General features: G+C 30.8%; 1 protein-coding gene across 1 annotated transcript; it reads right to left on the bottom strand.

Moving 5' to 3' along the window:
* Window positions 1-1,398: 1,398 nt before the first annotated feature.
* On the bottom strand, window positions 1,399-25,295 carry LOC134725382 (rhomboid-related protein 3-like). The gene is made up of 10 exons (XM_063589158.1): window positions 25,110-25,295; window positions 21,358-21,972; window positions 20,710-20,733; window positions 19,771-19,935; window positions 10,289-10,510; window positions 9,589-9,731; window positions 6,039-6,151; window positions 5,458-5,558; window positions 3,505-3,559; window positions 1,399-1,953 (listed from the first exon to the last, which is right to left on the bottom strand). Exons 2-10 carry the CDS (start codon window positions 21,871-21,873, stop codon window positions 1,721-1,723), a joined length of 1,572 nt encoding a protein of 523 aa, XP_063445228.1. The 5' UTR covers window positions 21,874-21,972; window positions 25,110-25,295; the 3' UTR covers window positions 1,399-1,720.
* Window positions 25,296-25,997: the final 702 nt, after the last annotated feature.

Raw genomic sequence — 25,997 nt, 5'->3', positions numbered from 1 at the left:
CCACAATAAATAAACAGTTGCATTTTCCAATGGTTGCCATGCATATCTGGTGAGATGTTTTTATTATCGATGAAACTTATTTTTTCAACAACACAACAAAACAAAACCCATATTATTTATTTATTATAAATGAAAATGGGGAAATTAGAATGTTCGATTGTTGTTTTTACTTTGAATGAATACATACTGGGGTTATCAGTAAATGTCAAATAAATCCTTAGAGTTACGGAAACATTGTATTACCACTAAAATATTTTCTATAGGCAGTCAAAAGAACAAAAAAATGTGAATTTAATAGTTTACTTAACAAAACATACAACTTAGTAACAACAAATCAAAATGTATTTTGTCAGAAGAGCATAAAACAGATTCAGAAACAAATATCAATCTATCAGTTTAATTTAATTTTCCTATGATAATAATATATTCTAACACTCAACTACATTTAAAACATATGATCTTTAGAGTAAACCTTGAAAATAAGCGTTCTGAAAATAATCCATATATGAATTAAAAATCAATTGCTCAAAGAACAATTACAGGTCTTCCCACGTTTGAATTCACATTTGTTGATCAGATATAGTATAGTAATTTGGGATATAAAAAGTCCCTCATGATGCCAGAAGATAACTTATTTTGCACCGATTAAAAAAAGTGTACAGTATTTTGTTTTCTCTAAATAGGGAAAGATGCAGCAACTTCAGTTTACTTATAGTCTCTTTAGCAATCTAATGTTTGGTTACTTTTTGCTGATTCCACAAACATATGGTTCCCTTATACTTCTGTTTGAGTTTTATTTTCAATATCATAAAAAGTAATACAAAAGAGTACATTAGCCCTTAAAATCCTTGTAACGTACAGAAACGAAAGCACTGCTTTATCAAATCTAATTGGAAAAGAAAAGCTATTTTTTCAAAATCAGTTGAATCAAATATTAATGAAACTCAAAGCTTATCATTACCAAAATCAATGGTACTACTACATTTCTGTAAGTATAAGCGGATTTAAAGTTATTGAGAACAATATTTTTATTTATATATGCCAGAAGTTAACTTTGAAAGAGAACAAAGTCTGTTAACTTTGTAATCAGATATACAAATTTGGTGGTATGCTTTACCATATGAAAATCTTTATCAACAGGGTAATCGTATGTGAAAATGTTTAGATTCACTAGTATATTGATATGTCTAGTTATTGATTGTCTTACATCACTATATTTCAATCTTTCAATATTTAGAATCGAGGGCAATTTTAATTTTAACTATCAGACTTGTTTTAGTTCAAATGATTTGAAAGCATAACAATTAAAACGATTAATATCATCAAAACAAACAAAACAGTGAACCATGAAGATAAGGTAAGGATTGTTATATAAAATTACTATAAAAAGTGTAAATATAAGTTAAATCATCAACGTGCACTAAAGCTTTCATTGATAACATTATTCAACTATATAAACCTTTGATAAATATATCATTCTATCGTACATGTACTAAACTTATAATACATATAAGTAGTGTCTCTTTGGTATAGTTACATTTCATAACAATTAAAATTTCAACATCAAATTCTCGTAATTGTATCCTCACCGGAATCGTCTTTCGCATGAATTGAAAACAAGTCTGACTTTTTAAGACATCTTTTGTGTGCCTTCTTTAAGCTGCTATTGTATTTGGTCTGATATGTCATTACTTTCATAGACAAAAAGCCCACACTTTTATCAGTAATACAACACATTCCAACAAATAGCAAACACAATGCAACCTAGATAGACTGCTAATGCGATCCACCAAATGTACTGATCGTGGAGTTTCTGTTCAAAGTTCTTCAAAACTACAAGCCCTATTGTCAGTCCTGCTAAAGCTCCCATCAGATGGGCTGTGTATCCTACAGGTGTGTCATTGACTTCTGAAGAATATCTGTCCCATATAGCAAACCCAACATCCGCACTCGCTGAAAAATAACATATACTAGTATTCAAATCAGCATTATGTAAAAGATTTTTTTTCAACATTTTCTCTATTCGTCCATTCGTTTATTTGACATTAGAGCTTTAAGGTATGCATCAACTATAGATGTATATACTATTTTTTAAATTCACTTGAAATTAAAATATTATTTTTCGATCGAAAACTAATTTATCACTTGATATAAAATTGATATGGGGAATGTGTCAAAGAGACAACAACCCGACCATAGAGCAGACAACAGCAGGAGGTTACCAACAGGTCTTCAATGCAGCGAGAAATACATGTGTCCTAATAAGAAGCAGACTTTATTTCTTAAGTTATAGATGAAATTTGATAGATGCAGCGTAATCTTATCTTTACTAAACGAAAGCTTGAACGAATATTGTAACCACTTTTTTAATTATACGATATCCTTAGAATCGGCTCTGTATAGTAGTTTGATTTGAAAGTGAACATTTTGTGAGAAACAACTTTAGATATCATTTTAAACCTTTATAGTTTGCATGAAATATTTTGTGTTTCAAACATTCAGTTATCGCTTTTTACTGTTTAAACATCGGACTTTTTCACAGTATTTGCAATGTTGACTTGCCATTTATCCAACAAGTGCAACGTAATTCACATGCAATTATATTGTCGTTATTGAGATTTCTCATGCTTCACATTGCTGTGTTAAGTTCGTGGCGTGTTTCATAAAAAAATTCTGAAATGTTATAAATACAATTTATCATATGCTTAACGTAAGAATAGTTCATTTAAATGATTTGGTCGGTACTGCAAGTCATGCATTACCAACATCCTTGCTTAATGTGTATCGAATGACATAAAAAAATTAGTAGACTTGATGCAATCTAAAATTTCAGATTTTTTTTATATTACTTTGTTTGTAATCTGGAATCATGCCGTTCAGGACTTTATTGGTGCATATCCGGAAATTAAGTTCAACAACCACAGTATATTAGCACCAAAGAAATATTCTCATGTAATTTATTAACAAAATCTGAACCGAAGGTGCACTTAAACAGCCCTCCATCTTTGTATACCAAGATTAAACATTCAACGATTATAGAATCCACCCTTGTGTATGTTAATAAGCGGTTGATGAGACTCTGAGTATTGTTTGAGAACACAAATCAAATGGCGGTCAGATTTGCTTCCTAAGGCTTTACACTAAGTAATTATCACATCTCCTTAAAAATTTGTCGCCGAATGCTAACCTTCAATAATGATAATGGTATCGTCCGTTTTTATATATGCTGGCGTTTGTTTTTATTGCAGTTTAGCTTTTCTGTTGCTCTGTTATTTTCTTCTTGTGTTTCTTTCGGTTTTAGTTTATCATCCGGATTGGTTTTTCTTAATCGAGTTATCACTATTCAACTACTTTTGCCGTTTTTTAGGGACACTCCAACATATATAGTACTAGGGATGTTCATTCAAATAAGTATCAACATACATAAGTTACATTTAGATAAACAAGGGTCAATCAAATATCGAATATATCATAACTAAACAACCCACAGTATCAGATACTTACCAATTATTAATACCGCTGCCAATTTCACGATGCCAAGTTCCATATTTGAATAATTCTGTAAACGAGGGAGTATTGCATTATCATTTTTACTCGTACAAAGCAAAACAAATCATTATTGATTCACCAAAAACATATTTATATGATTATGGAGGGAAGGTAACTTCAGTTATATATTCCGAAAAATATTATTTACATATCAAAGGATAAAGCTTTCTTTTCATCAAATATTTTAGAATATCCGTGTTATGGATTATAAGACATATAGATATTGCAAATGCACAACGGGTACAGGAGCATAGTTTCGACTTTTTTTCATATGTAGTAGGCTATTTATGTGTTGAGTAAAAGTCTGGTGATAAAAGAAGAAATATCTGATTTTTGGTCACTTCAGTGTTCCGGTTTTGTTTTTCTCTTAATCGATTAATGACCGATGAACACCGATATACTGCTGTTGCCTCAATTTATATTGTCCTAACAAAACAAATCCCAAAATTTTCAGAATATTTCTGTGTACTATGACCTTGTCTTTTGATCAACAGATTAAGAACAAGAGTGTGTCTCCAGTACACGGATGTCCCATCCACACTATCATTTTCTGTGTTAATTGGAACGTGAAAATGAGGAGAAATCTCTAATTTGGCATTAACATTAGAAAGATCTCATCACAGGGAACAGGTGTATAAAGTTTCAAGTTGATTTGACTTCAACTTCATCAAAAACTACCTTAACCAAAAACTTTAACCAAAACTTCAACCTGAAATGGGACAGACGGACGAACATACAGACGAACGAACGGACAGAAGAACGGACGCACAGACCAGAAAACATAATGCCCGTAAATTGGGCATACGAATTAACAGGGTCGGTTTCTATTCAAATGTCATTCTAAAGTTAATTGTGGGAACAATAAGATATATGGTTCATTCGATAGCATCGAAAACCAAAATTTCTGCTGTTACCTTGTGACCTTTAAAATACAAATTCCAAAATCAATAGGGTGTGTGTTTAATCTAACTGTGCATTACTAAATCGAATTAGGTAAAAGTTGGACTTGGTTTAATTTTTTGATAACTACTGTTACCTTTAATGTAATTTAATAGGAATTTTCTCAATCTATAGAAGCATTGATTAGCAATCAAGTAGATAAAAGTTACACAAATCGTTTAAATTTTTTTATCTGAAAAAAGAGTTTATGAATAACTGCTTGAAATTATCGACACAAAAATTAATAAGGGTCTACCGCATACAATCGGGTAATGTATAACGTTCGGTAATCGTTGGTTCAAAAGATGTCAGTCTATGAACGGCTGATTCGAACTTGACCTTCTATTTAATGACTTGAAAACTAAAAGGTACATTGTATCCTTTTTCTTATTAGGCATTATTGTAGGTATTGTTTAAGGATAAAAAAAAATTGTTTGGAAACCTAAAAGATCATTTTAGGTCGACCAAACAGCACTTACCATAGTAAAAGTCGAGTTTGAAATTGGTACAACTCGGCTAATAATAAGCAAAAATGTGTTTCGGCCCTATTTCGTAAATTTCAATCCAATATAAAAAGGTAAAGCGAAGAAACAATAAAAACATTCCATATTTGTCTATTTTTCATTCCGAAATTTGATACCTTAAACAGATTATTGACAATAATAAAATTTGACAATTATACCTTTAAACTTAGAATCAAAGATAAGTTGTCGTCACAAAATGTGGTCAAAGAGTCCAGCAATACAAGCATGCAATTATTTTAAATAGTGCATGTATGCATATGATTATTCGTATATTAGAGTGTCTAAATGTATATTCATGTATTTCTAGACAGTAAATGTCTACGATATCATCAAAAATACCAAAACAATGTTAGCGCTAGAAATATATTTTAAAGAAATCAAAAACAATTTTAGTTGAAATAGAATCGGGAATGGAAATGGTTAAAAGTCTATTTATAAAACATACCAAAACAATGTTAGCTAAATGAGCTGCCAATAATGCATATACTCCTCCAGAAGCACCGACCAAGTATGCTTCCATATCAAATACTGATGTTCCAAGTGAACCTGTAATATAAAGAAAATTAACCTTAAATACTTGAGGCAGACTCTATTTCAATTAGTTTCGTTTCGTTTTGTTTTCGCTATTAACTGTTTTGTTTTCTCGTGAAAAAGGGTTACATCTATTTTCACTGTTAGATTTTGTTTTGAAAAAAAAAGCTGTGCCTCCAAAAAACTGCAAAATATTTACAAACTGAAAGTTTTTTATATATAATGTGACAAATCCTGTTGAAGTAATGCCCTTAACGATATCCAGTGATATTCAACTCATCACGGCGGAGTTTTTCATAATTCTGGAACACATGCTTATTTCCGAATTTCGAGCTTTAATTGACTATGTTGCTTCCTTCTTTCTGATTCAAACATAAACAATGTTTCGTCTATGATAATTTAAATGAACTTTTAATTTTCTACATGCAACGGTCTTGTACTTAAAATGGGGATACTAGTTATTAAGTGTATTGTATGTCTTATTCCTCTTATTACCTGCTAAAACTCCTGACATATACACCATACCAGTTCTTAGACATCCATGTATCATTTCTAAAGGAATCCCAACAGCTATCTGGACTACCATGTTGAAGATTAAATGTACCCATCTAAAAAATTGTAAGAAAATAATGAAATTACATATCACTTGATCATTAATCGTAAAACGTCGATTTTTGTATTCAATTTATCTAATCGTCGAACAACAGCTTTCCCTAAGAGAAAGGAGACAACTAGAAAAAAAATACCACATGAAAAACAATTTGAAGAAATAGAATTGAGTTATCGCTCTTTTCGTTTGTAACCATGTACGATTCAATAAATTTGGATATTAGAAGTCACAGAACTTTAGATTTTGCTACTACAAGATAAGCACATTCAAACGTAATCATTCTATAGTTGAATTGCGAATAGTGAACATATAGTTGATGTGTTTACTTAACAATGACAATGACTGATTTATACATTTAATTAATGTTAAACATTCTGTGTCATTGGAGAGTTGTCTCATTGGCAATCATACCCCATCTTTTTATTTTTTTTTTTTTTTTTTTTTTTTTTTTTTTTTTTTGAAGTAATCATACTTTATTGATATTTTTACATTTGTTAGTGGATACATCAAATACCGGTACCTTATCCCGGCCTCGTTAACCGTTAGTAGCATATAATTAATTTGATTAGTATTTGTTAGTTTCTTAACTGTAATATATACATTCATAAATCATTGTAAATTATAATATATCCAACTAAAAACATTATCAATATAGAATGATCAATAAATCTGAATAGATAAAAAAAAATTAGTAAATTATAAAGAATAAATAAATAAAAAAAACACAGAAGTTTTGAATTTTGGAAAAAAAAAAATAAAAAAAAATAAAAAATAATAAATATATTTTACTTGCAGGATATATTTATTCAAATATTTGTATACAGGCAATAACTTAGAGGAACCTACATGTAGTTATAAACACAGACAAAACATCCAGCATATATATAAAACCAGCATATAAAAGTATTAAATTATAATATAGGTGGTGGTGTGGATAAGGAAAGGAATGTACGTATAAATAATTCTGGTACATAATGTACCAATTTTTGATAATAAACTAGTCTTCTAAAATCGGAAGCCAGGGGTCCCAGCAGATATTGGCCTTATGGAAAGGTTTTCTTTTAAAAAATAAATTCTTTTCTAGTACCAGAGATTCTTTGAGGTAGTTTTTAAGTCCTGTAAAATTTACAATATTTTCACAGAGTTTAGTTCTGTAAATATAGAATTTTGTCAGGAGTATTATTAAGTTTTTTATCCTGTCATTTCCATTGTTACCTAAATTTCCAAATAAAATAATATCTATATTAACTGGAATCAATATTTGTGTTTGGTTATAAATCCAATCACCAAGTTCAATCCATAAATCTGAAATTTTATGGCATGTCCAAAATATGTGCTCAATATCTTCAATAGCTTCATTACAGAAAGTACATTTATCTGATTGTTTTACCTTAATTTTAAATAAAAATTCATTTGTGCCTATGATTCTGTGCACTATTCTGTACTGGAACCAATGAAGTTTAGAGCTTTTTGTGGTGTAGAAAGACATATTATGCACCTTTTTCCAATCAAAATTTTTTTTTAATCTTAAAGACCATTTATCTTCACAAGTAGGCCTAGTATTACTTTTTTCTAAGAAAATATTATACATATCTTTTGATCCTTTAACTGACAAAAAAAATGTTCTAATATTATTTGGTAGAACTGGTCCATGAACTTTATAAAGATTTTCTATAGAGATATTATGTTTAAGTGAATTTTGATATGATTTTATTGCTGATATAACTCCATTATAAACTAGAAAGTTAGATTTAATTTCATAAATATTTGTCCATTGTTCAAACGACATTAATTTACCCTCATTATCTACCAGATCGTTAATTAACAAAATACCGTTATTAGCCCAGTCTTTATAGAACACACATCTGCTACCTATTTTAATATTTTCATTATTCCAAAGTGAAACTGTTAAAAATTCTTCTTCATTTTTTGGTTTAAGTTTATATTGCATTTCTGTCCATGCTTTAAAAACATCTTTCCAAAAGGGGTTTTTACATTTATTTGGTGGGCCTAGAAATACTAGATCTTCAATATTAATATTTTCTGTACTTTCTATAAGTTTTTTGAGTTTTGTATTGTTTTTTAGCAACCGTCGGACCCACGTTAATTTTAACCCTTTTATATATTCTTCAATGTCTAACATTTTCAGCCCCCCAAATTTATGTTCCAGACATAATATTTTTCTTTTAATCTTGTCAGGCTTGTTTTCCCAAATAAATGAATATAGTGTATGAATAAGTTGTTTAAGAGTAGAATTGCATGGTGTAGGTAATGTTAGAAATAGATGATTTAATTTTGAAATAATTAGTGTCTTGATAATTGTTATCTTTCCCACTGGAGTAAGTGTTTGTCTAGACCAAATATTGATTATATTTCCAATTTCTTTTATTTTAGGATAATAGTTCAAAGATTCCATTTCTTGCAAATTGACAGAAAAGTTTATTCCTAATAGTGTAAACCTACTGGAACCCCATTCCAATCCCCACTTTACACACATGGTATCTTGACTATATTTTTTCTTTCCTATCCACACCACCTTAGTTTTGTCTAAGTTCATTCGGAGACCAGACATTTCAGCATATTTATGTAATAAGCGGAGAGATGCGTCAAGGGACTCTGGTGTACCGTCAAGAATAATTGACGTGTCATCAGCATATTGAGAGATCAAATATTCAGTGTCATCTATTTTAATTCCCTTTATTTCTTTATTTTTTCTAATTAATATTCCAAGTATTTCTGCACATAAAAGAAATATATAAGGAGATAAAGGATCCCCTTGTCTACAACCCCTTTGAATTTCAAAGAATTCAGATAAAATACAATTTTGAGAAACTGCAGAACTTATATTTTTGTAAAAGGTTCTCACCCATTGTTTTATAGAGGGGCCGAAATTGAAAAAATCTAAAACTTCTTCAATGAAACTCCATGATACAGAATCAAAAGCTTTTTCAAAATCTATGAGAAGGAGCAGTCCTGGTAAATCATTTAGTTCTGTATGAAATAATATATCGTAAATAAGACGAGTATTCTCCCCTATAAATCTACCCGGAATAAAACCAGTCTGATCACTGTTAATAATTTGGGGTAGAACTAATTTTATACGCTCAGCTATGCAGCTTGATGCTAATTTATATGTGGTATTTAGTAAACTTATTGGTCGCCAATTTTTCATGAACTGTCTAGGTTTATCTCCCTTTGGTATACAGGTTATAATACCTTGTCTTTGAGTTATTGATAATTCCCCCTTTTCGTAACCATTATTTATAGACCGAAATACAAATTTTTTTTTTCCATCTTTTTATTTTCATAATATACAAAAATCCTCGTTGTTTGCACACTGCAATATAGTTATCTACTTTGCAATCATACCACATCTCCTTATAGTAAAATAGCTCGAGACCAACAATGTACAAGTGAGGACACATTTATACGTACCCCGCATGTATGAAGGTATAACATAGAAACCTCCAGAATTCTACTCGTTTATCTGGTCTGTAGATAAGCACACTCTCTACTGGCAATGGTCCGTTATGGTTTATATTACCATTCTCTACACAGTAATAGGCAAACAAGGCTATCTAAAAACAAAGATATTTCTTACATAAACTGTTTGAAATATTCTATATTTGCTACAATGAGTGAGAAATTTAAGAAGAATTAGATCGAGCATAGATAACAATTTTAATTATCTTTGAACTTTATCTAACGGGTGCTATGCTGGTGCTGTTAACAGCAATATTATTTTCATGGTTGTTACAGCAGATTATTTTTTTAAACAAATGCTTTTCATGAAGCGCGGTAATTCAAATCAAATAAATACGGAATTAAGTGCTGCTTTCTCAGAAACAGACCACTGCCACTTACGCAATTCAGGGAAAACAAACTTTAATTTACTTCTAACAAATCTTTACTTCAATTAAACCACTGGTGTTTGTCAGTATTTATATTTCATTTCTATAACAAAATTTTGGGACATGAACAATCCTGATAAAGTTTCAGAATTAACACATTATTTGTATAATTTTGAATGCATGTATTACTAATAGTTTTAATAGAAAACAATAATTGGATGTTCAGACCCATCGACAAATATAGAAAATAAATTTCAAGAGAAAGCAAAATATGTTTAACTGACCTCAATAAGTGTTATTACTGGAACAAAAATCGGCGGTGGACAGCAATTATATCTATCTGCATAATACTGTCTTTCAACGTCATCTGTCAAAAAATTTCGGGCTACTGCACGCACCATCACTTGAAAAAAAGTAGTTCTATCTTTCCTACTTAGACATTCTAGTGTTTCTTTACTCTGACCATCAACAGCTAGTCTAAAACTTGGTGTTCTTTTATTACTCATCTATTGAAATAGAACAATATTCAGTGATTCATGTAGGTCTTACTCATATTTACGATTGTCATATATTTTAAGGTTTTTTCTAAGAAAAGTGGCGAAAAATAAATATTTAAATGATGCCTAACTGTGTTTTAAATAGTATTTATTATTTTATTTATCAAATAAAAACAATAGATGAAGAATTGTTGATTGTTTAAATTGTTTCGTTAGTCATTGATACATACTTTTTAATCGAAGGGGCGTTGTTTGTTAATTGTATCATTGTAAATAGTTTTATTTACAGAGTATATCGTCAAATATGGTAAAATCGAAAACTAATCGATATCGCATATTACAATTAGTAATCAGAAGTTATTTAGATCATGGTCATCGGCAATTCTAAAATCAATTTCATTTTTTTTTCTTAATTATAAAATTCTCTGTATAAATGACACTGAAAGAAAATCTTATAGTGTTTTTATGGAATATTGGATATGTCAAGGAAATCTTTGGAAAAGTTGGCTTAAGAAAATAATTCGTCGTCGTTTTGTTTAAAATTGTCTGACTATTATGATGTATAAAAACGACTGTTCACACAATTCAGAATTAAACATAAAAAGATAAAAAAAAATGTTTCGAAATGTAACAGAAGATAATAAAATACAATTGAAATATTGTTGTGGAAAGTTGTCTCATTTGCAATCTGACCGCTTATTCTTATTTTTTTAAGTCAAAATCTATTCAGCAGGAAATTATTTTAAATTGTGTCTTTTTAGAACTCTCTGGACTTTATATATATATTTTTTATTTCTTTATTGTTATGCATAAAAGAAGATACGATATATGCATAAATGAAGGAAATGTGTAAAGAACTATTCTGTTATATAAGGTTCGGTCATTCCTAAACAGGACTCAATTCTTTTTCTGCTGTAATTGCTAATTTACTCCAAACACTCAGAAATAAAACTGGCAACCTTGAAATTGATTTATAGAAAGGATAACAGCCTTGAGCTGTCACGCATCTTTTTTAATGCTATTGTCAATTACTAGTGTTATGTAATGTAGAGCCAATTTTTGACAGCCTAAACCATTGACACAAATTTTCTATTGAGGATATATTCATGCCGGTAAATCATTTCACATTTACTGTAAAGTTATGGTTCATTACACAACATTTCTAACTAACTTTTAAATTTAATTAATATGTTTTTTTTAATATTATCATTTTAAAAGCGATATCGATGACAACCACTCTATTACGAAAAAAAATGTCCTGCTTTAGTGTGGTGATATTGTTCGTTGCATATGTTATGGCAAAAACCGCTGTATGTTGCATGAACTTAAAAATACTTTGAACCATTTGTTCAACCAATAAGTTTAGCAATTACAATGAACTGATTAAAAATGCAAATTATAATATCTAATCGACATTTTCATCTCTTTTAAATTCTTTTAAAATAACTATGGAAAGTTCACACGAGCAAATATTAAAAAACACAATAACAAATATTCATAGAGTGCATATCGTAATTGATGTTTATTGATTAAGAAGCATAACCGTTCTATACTTCTATACAATTAAATATATATGTCAACGTTAAGAGACCTTAGTCGAATAAGCCTTCAATGGAATCGACAAAACAAAGTGTTCACAGCTTGTCACTATTTCCCCGAGAAATATTACTAGAAAATGATGCGTTAATCAGACTCACATCAATTTAACTTTCGATCATTAAGTTTTAATAGAAGAGACTTTTTTTTATATAACCGACACTTGACTCCGGAGATAATATTTTTCGACAGGTTACCTTCTCTGTGGCTGGACAGCCTGGTTTTCGGTCAAGTAAGATCAACTTACAGAAATAGAATCAAGCTTACCATCGATATAATTTAGGGAGAAAACTTACTGTTTTATGTTTCCTATAGTTAACACGACAAAATCATCTGAAACCAGTAAGCTTTCCACTCAAATTGCAACGATTTTATTTTAGATTTGACTATTTTAAGTAGCTAAGACATGACCGATTATGTCTTATCATAGGTAATTTCTGTAGAAAAAATATACAATCCGAAGAGAAAAGTTGAAAATATGAAAAAAGTCTATTTGGCACTTCATTACTTTAAGTAATAATGCTGGTAAAAATGACAAAACATCTAAGGTAATCTATTCCTGAGGTAGAAAAGCCTTAGTATTTCAAAACTTAAAAAGTTTTGAAAACAGTGAATTTATAGTGCTGACTACTGGGCCGGTGATGAATGTGGGAATGAAAACTCCATCAGCAGTGACATCGACCCAGTGGTTGTAAATAAACTCATCATAGATACCAGGATTAAATTTTGTATTTACGGCAGACGCACGTTTCGTCTACAAAAGACCGATCAGTGACGCTCGAATCGAAAAAAAATTAAGAGGGCCAAATTAAGTACGAAGTTGAAGAGCATTACGGAAAAGAATTCCTATTTACAGCTATGGGGAAATATATTCCTGAGGTAGAACAGCCTATGTATTTCAAAACTTCAAAAGTTTTAAAGTTTTAAAAACAGCAAATTTATAAATATGACCATATCAATGATAAGTCATGTCAGCACTGACTACTGGGCCGGTGATACCATGGGGGAATGAAAACTCCATCAGCAGTGACATTGACCCAGTGGTTGTAAATAAACTCATCAGAGATACCAGGATTAAATTTTGTATTTACGGCAGACGCACGTTTCGTCTACAAAAGACCGATCAGTGACGCTCGCATCCAAAAAAGTTAAAAAAGGCCAAAAAAAGTACGAAGTCGAAGAGCATTGAGGACCAAAGACCCTAACATTTTTGCAAAATACAGCTAAGGTAATCTATTCCTGAGGTAGAACAGCCTTCGTATTTCAAAATTCAAAAGTTTTGAAAACAGTTAATTCAAAAATATGACCATATCAAAGATAATTCATGTGAGCACATAAGTGCTGGCTCCTGGTTTGGTGATAGCCTTTGGGAATTTAAAATAAACTCATCATTTTTCCAGCAAAAGACAGAGTTAAAGTTTTTATGAGTGCGTCATTTTTCTTTTAAAAGAATGTCTTTTTAATTTATTTTTTCTTGAAAGTTCATTTTGAATGACATTTGTCAAATAAGATACATTCACATTTTTCGGGTGCATTGGGTTGACATTTTTTTTACACGTAATACAACAGGACACTTGCACTCAAACACATATTGAAATTTGCGCTTTTGACCTTTATATGTACATATCAACAAAAATTGACCGGACATTTGCATCTTTATCTGTATAAGTTTACTTGTAATCTTAACCGGATTTACCACAGTCAATTCAAAGGGAACTATAGTCCTCGTATAATCATTCAATAGTCAATAGTGTTGAAAGTATGAGTCCCCGAGGGTATCACCAGCCCAGTAGTCAGCACTTCGGTGTTGACATGAATATCAATTATATGGTCATTTTTATAAATTTTCTGTTTACAAAACTTTGAATTCTTCAAAAACTAAGGATTTTCTTACGCCCAGGAGTAGATTACCTTAGCCGTATTTGGCACAACTTTTTGGAATTTTTGGGTCCTCAATGCTCTTCAACTTTGTATTTGTTTGGCTTTTTAACTGTTTTGATCTGAGCGTCACTGATGAGTCTTATATAGACGAAACGCGCGTCTGGCGTATTAAATTATAATCCTGGTACCTTTGATAACTATTTACACCACTGGGTCGATGCCACTGCTGGTGGACGTTTCGTCCCCGAGGGTATCACCAGCCGAGTAGTCAGCACTTCGGGGTTGACATGAATATCAATTATATGGTCATTTTTATAAATTTTCTGTTTACAAAACTTTGAATTCTTCAAAAACTAAGGATTTTCTTACGCCCAGAAGTAGATTACCTTAGCCGTATTTGGCACAACTTTTTGGAATTTTTGGGTCCTCAATGCTCTTCAACGTTGTATTTGTTTGGCTTTTTAACTGTTTTGATCTGAGCGTCACTGATGAGTCTTATGTAGACGAAACGCGCGTCTGGCGTATTAAATTATAATCCTGGTACCTTTGATAACTATCATGGTTCCTCTGAATGTATCAATTTGTGGATCAAACCGATTTTTGAACCATCTGCTGTTCATATTTATTTTGAAGAGAGATAATTGACCTTATAAAGTGAAATATTTAGGAAATTGAGCTTTTTATGTGTTGAATGTGAAATTTCGTATTTATTTATCTCTTTTGAAAAATGGCAATCACATATCTTTGTATTTACTCATTAAATCTCGTTTTTGGAAAGTAGTGGTATTATTTTTTTCAAGTGCAGTAGTTATATGTGACACAGTAGATGTATGTTTTTTTTTCATGTAATATTTCACTTATTAGAATAACTTTTTTCAAATTCTAAATATTGCTCTTTTTTTCTTTTCGCTATATAATATTTTTCAGCTTTCAAAATTCTCATGGACTTTTTGAAATTAAATATTTTCTCCAAAACAGAGAAATCCTGTAGGGTATTGGTCAGTCGGAAAGTAACTTAACAATTTAAGAATGCATGAAAAGAACAATTTGAGGCTGTTTATAAATAAATGAATGTGCTATTTTTGTGATATAACATGTTTTTTTAAAAAATTAAAACCATCATAACTGAAATGTTATGATTATTATTGTCCTGTTGAAAAAATGTAATGTAGAAAAAGTTCTTATTTCTTTTTTTTGTAAGTGCAAATGTCCATTTAAAATAGCGCAAAGGTCCAATCAAAAAACGCAAACGTTCTCCACCAAATTAAGATTTATATCTTTTATTGTTTCTTATATATACGAACGTGTGTTATATTATTATTGTAACAAATATCCTAACAAAATATATTACAATGAAGCAGTAAATGAAGAAATAATGATAATAATGATATTATTTTTTTATCTGTGCAAATATTTTCTAATGTTTCAATTATTTTTTGCATTTGTTATTTGTAATGCTGTTTGTTTTCAGTAAAAATAACTTTATTAATTATGATAAAAGTGTTTCCTTACCTACTACATGATTCTGTTTTTGAAGCTGACCAAAATGAGATTGCAAATCCTAAAACTAATGCTTTATAATAAAAAGATAGAATATCGCTAAATACAAATTAAAAATTAAAACTTCAGATAGTTTGCACAATGCAAATTAAAGAATTATAAATATTGGATATTATGCCAGGTGACATCTATACTTTTGGATTTCACGTCAATAACGGTCCATTTCATGTTTTCAAAGTTACGCAGTAAATTCATGAATACATAATCGTAACGGAATTGATTCTTATATTTACCCAAAATCTCCGGGGACACGATAAAGCGAAATTACTTTTTCAAGATTTTTGAAAAAAAACATTAAAAATTAATTTGAAATTATGTTCAGAATAAAAAAAGTATTACACCTGTCGAACTGAATGAATCCATTGCTTATTAATGTTGTTTACGTTATATAAGAATGGTCCAAACATACCTTGGGAATTTCTCTACAATTATGTTAGTCAATGCCATAAAAGAACATTGCTCGACTTGTTTTAACAATTAACTTGAACTTTTGTCAATTTTCCGATGGGAATTGTAGTCAATAAAATTCAGAAAAAAATATATTTATCTTTTATTACAATTCGGTAGAGACTTTGAATTTTTAATTGTGAAGTTTAACAATCATCTTTTAACTTGTTTTAATTCTTTATTACTTAATGATTTAGTTTGTTGAATTATTGATGTCAATGTCCTCATAGTGGTACCATAATTTGAAATTATGTCCTCTTCAGTAATTATAAAATAATTTCGATAGCTAAATTAAAAAATAGTTTGTATATCTGTCACGTATATGTGTTCAACATTTATTTTGAATGGTGGTAAATTTGGACACATATGCATTTTGATAAATTTTGAGTTTGTAGTCCCTAAAATAGAGAACAGCCAGAATATAAATATAGGAAAATGCGTTGTCAGTTTGTTTTAGATTTACGAGTTTGACTGTCCCTTTGGTATCTTTCGTCCCTCTTTTAATAATACAATGCTACTTCTATTTATTTAAGGTAGATTGATGGTATACCGCCATCTTGGATTGCACAATCACAGTACAAAATCGGTCTAGTTATTTGCCTAAATCTGCAAATTTGGAGACAGATTTGCAATTCAATTGTTCGAATTTTTTTTCTATTTAAAGAAAACTTGTTGATTAATTGTATTATACAAAATATTTTAAAAAATATCATTTTCTTTGGGTTTAAAATCGATTTTTTTCAAATGAGCAATTTAAGGGGAGATAACTCTTTCAGTACAAAATTCATACTGGGCTAATAGGGATTTTTTTTATATTTACTTGTAGCAAGAAAACAAGTTCGGTGACATCATGTTTCCTTTTTATTTTCATAAAACATTTTATGGAACCTTTCTTCTCACAATTTATTTCAAAATTCTATCTCATAGAATTTTTTTTATGCACACTAATGTGTTTTTTCATGAACAAACTAACCAAATTTTGGCAATTTTCAACGACTCAAAGCTTGAAAAATAGCACGGTGACCCATACTTTTTATGAAATTTTTTAAAAGAGCATAGTAAAATCTTCATTTTGGCCAATTATAAAAAAATTCTGTCTCAAAAAATATATACTGGTGATCTACCTTAACAAAACTAAGCTTTTATGTATGGAAGATGTGTTTAACAGAGAAAAAGAAAATGTTAATGTATAATTGCTCAGGACTATGTTAATTGAATACATTGCTTTATTTGACAATCATGGGCCACTGACGTGACCTCAGATAACTAAGAAAACCAATGTGCGTTTTATACGACGAGGGGAAATTTCACACAACTAACTACCCATGAGGGTCTTACACGGTCACAATTCTGTATGCCTATACATAAACTGGTATATATTTCAATGAATGTCACGTGATTTTGACAAAGAGCATTTTCTTTTATTTATCAGAAGGTTTACCTTTCTAATCATGTCTTGCTATGTGGAGTAAGGAAAATATACAATAAACAAATCAGACTACAGGGAAAATGTGATGTCACATATACATCGCCAACAATTTTTTGGAGGCATTTTCTAACGTTTGCTTGTTTACACTTTTAAATGTGTTTGCTTCAACAAATCAAAATGGCTGCTTCTCGAACGTGTTAAATAATTCGTCCGCTTCAAAACCAGACGTAATTAGTCTATTAAGCATGACATGAAGGAATAATTTCAGATACAAAAACAAAAAGACTTCGACTGGCAGAAAGTTGTCTCATTGGCAATCATACAACATCTTCTTATTTTTATACAAACTGTTTTAAACAAAAGCAGGTGTCGATTCCAAATGTTAAGCTTTATTAGTTTAAACATATTTATTTATAGTGGATTGGGAAACAAGTTTTGCAACTTATATTAATCCCTTTCCACTTTGCGGGTGCGAGTGCTGCCTTGTAGCGGCATTAGCCTGCTCTTTTTCGAAATCTACAAGGGTGTCTTTAACGTGCAAGAGATATGGCTCTCTCTTAACACGGGTCAGCCATTTATCGTCCCCGTCCGACGGACTATCATCGTTTCCTCAAGACCATACTCGCAAATGGTGTCAAGGGAGAGCCGAAAATTAAGCTTTATTAAAGTCGTACCCAGGTCGATCTGCGATTAACAATTCTACTTTACATATGCAGTATCTGTCTATGACAAAAGAAGGACAAAACATGCCAGAGGGACAGTCAAACTCATAGATCTATGAAAAATAAACTGACAACGCCATGGCTAAAAATAAAAAGACAAACAGACAAATAATAGTACAGAAGACACAACAAAGAAAACTAAAGGCTAAGCAACACGAACTCCACCAAAAACTGCGGTGATCTCAGGCGCTCCGGAATATATACAATACAATACTAGTATAAGGAAAACCATAATACAAAGTATAAATGAAAAATATTTGTTTCACATTGTTTTAAAGGGTTTCTAATTATTTTTCTGTTTTATAATATCCTAGACTAAACCATTGACAGAATAAGTCAAAGATGTAGGATTTGTAGTTTTTCTATTCTGATTTATTTTTTTGTCCTTCTCATATTAAACAATTGTATATTCAAACCCATAAACCATATGATATAAGTATATATGTTCCGTAATATTCACTAAGAAGGACAAACGACATAGTGCATAATACATTGGTGTATAATATCATGCATCGGGAATATGGAAATCAGGTCGCTGTTATAGATAGTCGATATAGTTCGAGGACAACTCCAATTAACATGGCCTGTTATTTTTCTTATTGGACAATATTTAGACATCTACTCAAAGAACGGCTATAAAAAAAGCTTTAGTCATAACAGCGACAGTGCGTGTCGTTTAATGTGATTTTTCTTCAATTTAATGATCCTGTGGTTTAAAAAAATGGTATTGCTGAATTATTAATGAAAACACTTTTAAAGCAATAAGTATCTATACATACACTTGTTTGCTTAAAGCATTGTACTAATTATGTTTCAAGCGACACACAAAAAAAATAAAATGAACAAGGCTGATAGAGTGTAGCTTGCTTAACGTCATGTGGCAAATGTTTCTTTAAAATTCGGGTAGAGGACAAATTAAAAATACATCTTGCAGGAATACGCAGCAAGGCGGGACGACCGGGCTTTAATTTAAAAGGAATATCACTTAAATCATGGGTATGGCAATGTTTTGCAATATGATGAGTTACCGTAAACAACAGAGAGCGTGGCATTCTGCTAAACGACGGAGCGCATGTAGACGCTCTTTAATACGCAGTTCTCATTTCCAATCAAATTTTAAAAATATATACATGAGTCTTGCAGCAGTATTAGATCAAACTACACACCTAACTGTGGAGTGCTATCTTAACCACATGCCCATCTGAGTAAGGCTTATATATGCACCGATCATTCATTCTTTGGGGTATATGGATTTTTTATTTTGGAACAAACTTTTTTTTTCTTAAACTTTGATCGTTGACATTTTTTTCTCAGTAAAATACAATCATACTCCTTTTTTCAAAAACAAGGCTTTACTTTCTGATTTTCAAAACAGATAAATGATTTTTTTAAAGAAACTCAGGATCAAGCAATTTGTGACAGAAAACAAATCCGGTCGACAGACTAATGATTGGTTTCGTAACAATCAAACTGTATGATTGATCAATTTAAACCCTACACTATCAGGACGTAGAAGAACATGCATTTTCAATAGCTTTATGGAAATCAGAGATAATAAAGCATCTGGAAAAGGAACAGCATAAGACGACATACTATTATTTTATCAATAAATTGTAATTATCCTACAATATTACCAAATCTACGAGCTCCTGATACGTCATATTACGTCTCTCAGGTTCCATACACTTCATCTGCAAAACTTCAATTGTGTGAGTGTCCATATCTTTAACAAATAAAGAATTCCTCAACAACCGGCGAATTTCTTCAACTCTTATCTCTCCAGGTTTTTGGCTTCCAGGCTTACAAAACAAAAATAGCACGTGACATTAGTTTTTTAAATAGAATAAACAAATTAAAAGGCAAATGGAAAATCAAGACACTACATATAAAAATGAAAAAAAAAATAAGGATGAAATTGTCTCCTCTATCAAATATGGTTTTAAAGAATTCTTATTTATCACCTGAATAAAGGAACACAGTTTTGCTATTTTTTAAGTTTTAAAAAGGATGAGGAATAAATTGCCGATCCGACATATATATTCCCACCAGAGACCAAATGAAGAATATTTGAAACACTATTGGTCACTGTACGACCTTAAACAATGCGCAAAACCAATATATATCGATCTAGTGAGCTATCAAACGCCCGGAATTATAAAATGTAAAACAGTTCAAGCCGCAAAACCGACTGCCTGATTTACGTAAAAAAACAATGAACGACATTTTGATATACAGCAACACACGACAATCACTGAATTACAGGCTCCTGACTTGGATCAGGCACATACATATTGTGGCGGGGTTGAACATGTTGGTGGGCGCCCAAAACTCTGTCTTAATTTTGACACATCCAAAACTGACATAATTCTTGAAGTCTTTGCAATCTAAAAATGGCTATATACTCGAAGCCAAATACCATCAGAATCCGATATTATGTAGTGGTGACGAGCATTCGTTTCAGGAACACTTCAGTGTATAAACAAAAGCATGGTTTTTATTTTCGAAAAATTACATTTCACCTTAAAAAATCAAGACAGTAATTTAAAAAAAGTAAAAATATTAGTTACACTTACCCACTCAAAGAAATGCCTCCAGTTCTAAAAATGTAAAACAAGTTTTTAAAGGACATACGTAACAGTCAACCGTACTAAGTATAATCGAGCTTTTCTGTCTCTTAAAGAAAATACTTCGTTTGACAGCCAATTGATCTTCAAAAATTTGAGAAAGAGAATTAGTCTCGTAAATTAATAAATGAATTATTTTCTAAGCTAATTGAGTTTAAAAGAGCTATCTTTAAAGTGTTAACTCTTCATTAGAGCTATATGAGCTATCAAGGTGCCAGATAAGATGTCTTGCTAATCAAATTTTCATTTCAATTGCCTTATTCTTTGTGAAATAGACTTGTTTCGGTAGTTAGCCACCTTTTCAATACCAGGGAAGAGTAAATTAGTACTAGTATATGATAAACTAACTAAAGATCATTTGTTTAAATGGTTCTTTACCATTTGATGATTGTTTTCTATTGATTGTGTTTATCTAGCGTCTTATTTATGGAAACTACAGCCGATGACGGGTCTTAAAACTGTAAACCTAGGGATATTGGGATCCGATATATTGTTCCACTTCTAGATAGATGTAAAATATATAAATAATCATTTAGTAACAATATATAAGAAAATACTAAAGTGATGCAATTAGGTAAATATTAAGAAACTACTCACATCTACTTGGTATTTCCTGAGTGACTCTTTGTATGCATTGTCAATGTCACTCGGTTCTCTTGAAACACTTGACCTTTTCCGTCTTGATGAAGGCACCTCAGGTTTTGGATAGTCTGTGTCTTTAGCAAAGTGTAGTTCAAGTCCATGCCTACTAACAGTAGACGAATGCAACGGTTTAGATATAGGTTCAAACACTGGACTTATTATATTGGTTTTTGACGTCGTTGGTATGTAAGGTTTAGTCATTGATAACACGGGTGTTCGCCTCGATTTGAAGGTTAAGTCCGAATCATCAAACCGGAAGTCAGATATTGTCGGCTGTAATGATGACTGTAAATATGGCTGGTGACCTGGCAGGTTAAGTCGTAGTTTTGGTCTTACAGCTGGCTTTGAAGGCAAGGGTGATTTAGTAGATGATCCAAAACCGTCTACTGATTGTGTTACCGATGGAATGGGACACTGTTCATCTCCAGGTGTCACATCTTTAAATGCAACTCTCGGCTTGTGTACTGCCATAGTCTAAATGTTACTGGTCCTATTTTTCAGGTAATCATTATCTCTTCCGTCACTTGTAGGAACGAACTATTTAGTATTTCCGGTGTTAGATTGTACATTCTGCAATGCGGAAAGAAACAGCATTTAAAAACAGATAAATTGTCAGAAGATTGTTGTAAAGTATTCCAAATCAAAAACGATTGCGTGTCCAGGAACAGTGTTGATAGAGATTTTATTTAGTGATATATACTGTCTACAATAAAATCTATGTTTCAGCGAATATTTGCAAACTGACCGTAAGCATTTTTTTATTTAATAATCATCTGATGTATATTGTATCGAATCATCAAATGCAATTATATCTATTGAAAACGACGTGACCATTTACTTGATTGCTAATTAGTAATTATACTACATTTGAAAATTAATATTCCTAAAGAGAGAAAAATCTCTTTTCCTTTTAATGGACAGTAATAAGAACAAGAATATTTCCAAAAAAATATTTCTGTTATAATCAAATCTCTTTTTCAATTAAAACTTATTTCAGAAAGGATAGATTCAGATTCAATATTTTATTATAGTCTCACCACATACAAACATAAAATGAGATTCACATACATAGATTTAAAACATTAAAACATTTGCATTGCATGTACCAATCTTAAAAAGATTTATGAGAGACTTTTTAAGATATACTATATACATATAAACATATTTTTACACATTTAGAATTAAAAATTCTGACACAATATACATTTTTACTAAATGATATTAAAACATTTGATAGGTGTGTTGACGGATGGCTTAGGCAACTTCAAAATGTCTATAACACGACAATTAAGGGGATAAAGGAAGAGAAAGTAGGAATTGGGTGTCAATCGGTAATCTAACAGAAAACCAATATCATATTTCATTTTGATGCAGACATCTACAGCACACCATATTGTCTATGTCAACGAACAGCAATTCATTAACTTTTCAAAACATTCCATTTGTAGTTTCGGAGGACAAATTATTCCTACAAAAATGTTCTACACTTACAAATGAGGTATTATGACAGCCATATAGCTTCATTTCTGACATCGCATTTTTATTTTATTTTTTGAAACAAAAGTTTTGATTATAAGCCACATATAATAAGAGATAATATTTTTATTTCATGTCCTACATTGTCCAAATATTAAACTGTTCGACAGATCATTTCAACTCTTGTTTTCAACCCCCTTTCGTGATCTTTGTGAGGTTTCTTCATCCGAATGAAAGTGTTGTGGTATTCAAAGGAGAACATCCCACTTTCAAAATCAGCCAAAAGAAGGTCATTTAGAGATCAAAGTATCATGATCCTGGGTAAAATTAAACAATACGCCAATTGATGCACAATCAAGTACATCGAAGGACGTTTAGAGCACTTAGCTAGTGAACCACACCAGGAAGGTCATTGATTATTTATATGTCCGTTTGACATCTCAAAAGGGATCATTCTCCGTTTTAAAAGCCCTCAAGTTGATAGTTAACTGTGCCACTTCAAAGGAAATAGATTATTAATGTAATGTGCACTTGCGAGCCGACAGCAGAAATACTGAACTATCACAAATCTGTCTATCTCTAGATAATAACAAGTTTATAGTTAATCTATAATTATAAGAATCTTTCGATATGACCTGAAATTTATGTCACACCCCAAACAATCCATTTATATAGCTTACGGAAAACAATCCCTTGTCTGAGTAGCTATATATACCTACATAATGTACATCACAGTCGATCCGCTGCTAATTTAAAGCTTCAGTATTAACAATAATAGGAATAACAAAATTTGACACTACAGTAGACTACAGCAGTCACCAACAACCAACATGACCAACGCCGACAGAAAAAAAATAAACGCACAAACAACGACCAACAACGCGTGGTTATACCCCGACTTGGTAAAGGCACCACAGTGGTGAGGTTAGACAAGTTTCACTTGTACGAACGCACATGTAAAATTTGTATTGGTCATTAAAATCAAAACATGCTTTACAGCAGATTTCAGTGAGTATGAAGCTACAGGTAATATCTTTGGTTAGCTTGCTTGTTAGCTGAACCGCGAAGTCATTGTTAGGTTAGGTAAACTACCCTACTTTAATAGTAGACTAGCCCAACAGATAATCAATCTATCTCTCTGTAGGACTAAGCTACTTTAAAAGGAGGATAGTATACCTTACCTAACAATGACTTCAAAGGTTCAGCTAACAAGCAAGCTAACCAAAGATATTACCATTAGCTACATACTGACTGAAATCTGCTGTAAATGGCCTTTATCAACAGTTCACCTACTTTCTTACCCATTTTGAATAATATCGATTTTTTTTCTGTAAGTTACATTATATAATACTTTTTGTTTTATTGATTTGGAAACAGTTTGAATAATTAAACTTCATTTGTATGTTTAAACAAGATTAGTGTTCTTATAAAAAATAAAAAATAGAAATTGGAATAAACTGATTGACAAAAATAGTTAAAATATTTTTAATATTGTATGAAATCAATAAACAAATACTTGAGAATTTATTCTTCTTCATGCTTCTTTGTCGACTTTTTCAACCCATAACAATGAAATTACTCATCGAATATACTGGACATCGTAAGAAAACGCCAATAGAATATATTATATTAATTTCAGAATATAATATTCTACTGTGTGAGCGGAGGTAAAACCCAGTGGTCATTTTACTTCAGAGAAATCAATTTGATCAGAATTAGTCAGCAATGTGTAGTAGAGATATCGATTACTGTGTTTATGGATGTATGTTAGCAAACAGTGTAAAATAAAATCACGGAAAAGCAATATTTAAATTGCAATCGTTTTATTCCTCATTCAACGGATGAATTTTAACTATTTTTGGACAATTTCTTTCTTTGTAATGAAATATCAGAAATAGGTTGTGTCAGTACACAGTCACTTAAATTTGAAGAAACGATTTTTTTCCCAATAAATTTTTGATGTCAAGCAAAAAATAAAAACCGACCAAGTTCCTGGTTTCAATTGATCATATAAAAGTTCATATTTAGTGAATATATAACTGTTATTTAAAACCCTATATAAATTGAATGTGTAAAATATTTATGAGCTATTCTAAATATAGAACAAACGGTAATGATTTGTCATATTCAGATACACTTCATGATTGTCAATACATTGATGAGTTCAGATCAAGATTAAAATGAACGTCAAAATCAATACAAACAAATGAAAAAAGAAAATGTCTGCTTACCATGTGTTGTGTCGGTTTTATTGTTGTTTTAATTACAATGCGGTTTTATACATAATCCATGAGTCTACTAGCTGTAGTACAGACTTGAAGATGAACTTCTAAAATAAATTGTATTCCAAATAAGACGGGTTGCTTTTCCAGCTGATAGGCTTTGGATTTCCAATGTGAAGGAGAAATAAGCGATATTTTGTTTCATGAGATGACATCGGAAATATTGAAAATATTAAATGTATCTGACGAGAATAAAAAGGTCGTATTATTTATAAAATAATTATATACGGAAGCAAGCTGTTTAGAGAAAGTTTAGAGAAAAAAATATGTTGGATCCCCCTCCCGGAAAAAAAACCCGCATAATTTTTAGAAATTTTAATTATCTGTTGTCTTTATGGTGGTTTAGTATTAAAATATGAAAATATAAGACTTTATTTAAAAAAGAAAAGGAAGCGAAATGAATAAATTGATACAAAAAATGAAAACACAAATGATTTAAAATGAAATAAAATAAAATAAAATAAAATACTGTTGTTACTGATGAAGTGGAGAAATTTTCATTTATAGTCCATGCATAAATGAAATTGTATCATTTGAAATATGATAAGGTTTCCATACGCTTAACTCATCTGGAATAACCATCGGCGAGTACCAAACACTTGATACCAAACATTTTATTTATTGAAAATTTACAGACAAACTAGAACATTTGAAATATGCAATACTTAATTATTGCCTACTGAGGGATAGTAGTAATGGAGCACAAGCTAATGGGCGGATGCTCTAGGTTCGATACTTTCCTAAACTTAAAAAAATATTTTAATGTTGTTTATTTGCTTCTTAATACTTTTACAATCTTATACCATTGGTAAATCGATTGTTTTGTTTAAAATTTTG

Source organism: Mytilus trossulus, chromosome 7, assembly GCF_036588685.1.
Source record: "Mytilus trossulus isolate FHL-02 chromosome 7, PNRI_Mtr1.1.1.hap1, whole genome shotgun sequence".
Taxonomy (NCBI): domain Eukaryota; kingdom Metazoa; phylum Mollusca; class Bivalvia; order Mytilida; family Mytilidae; genus Mytilus; species Mytilus trossulus.
This window is presented reverse-complemented; position numbering and strand designations above follow the sequence as displayed.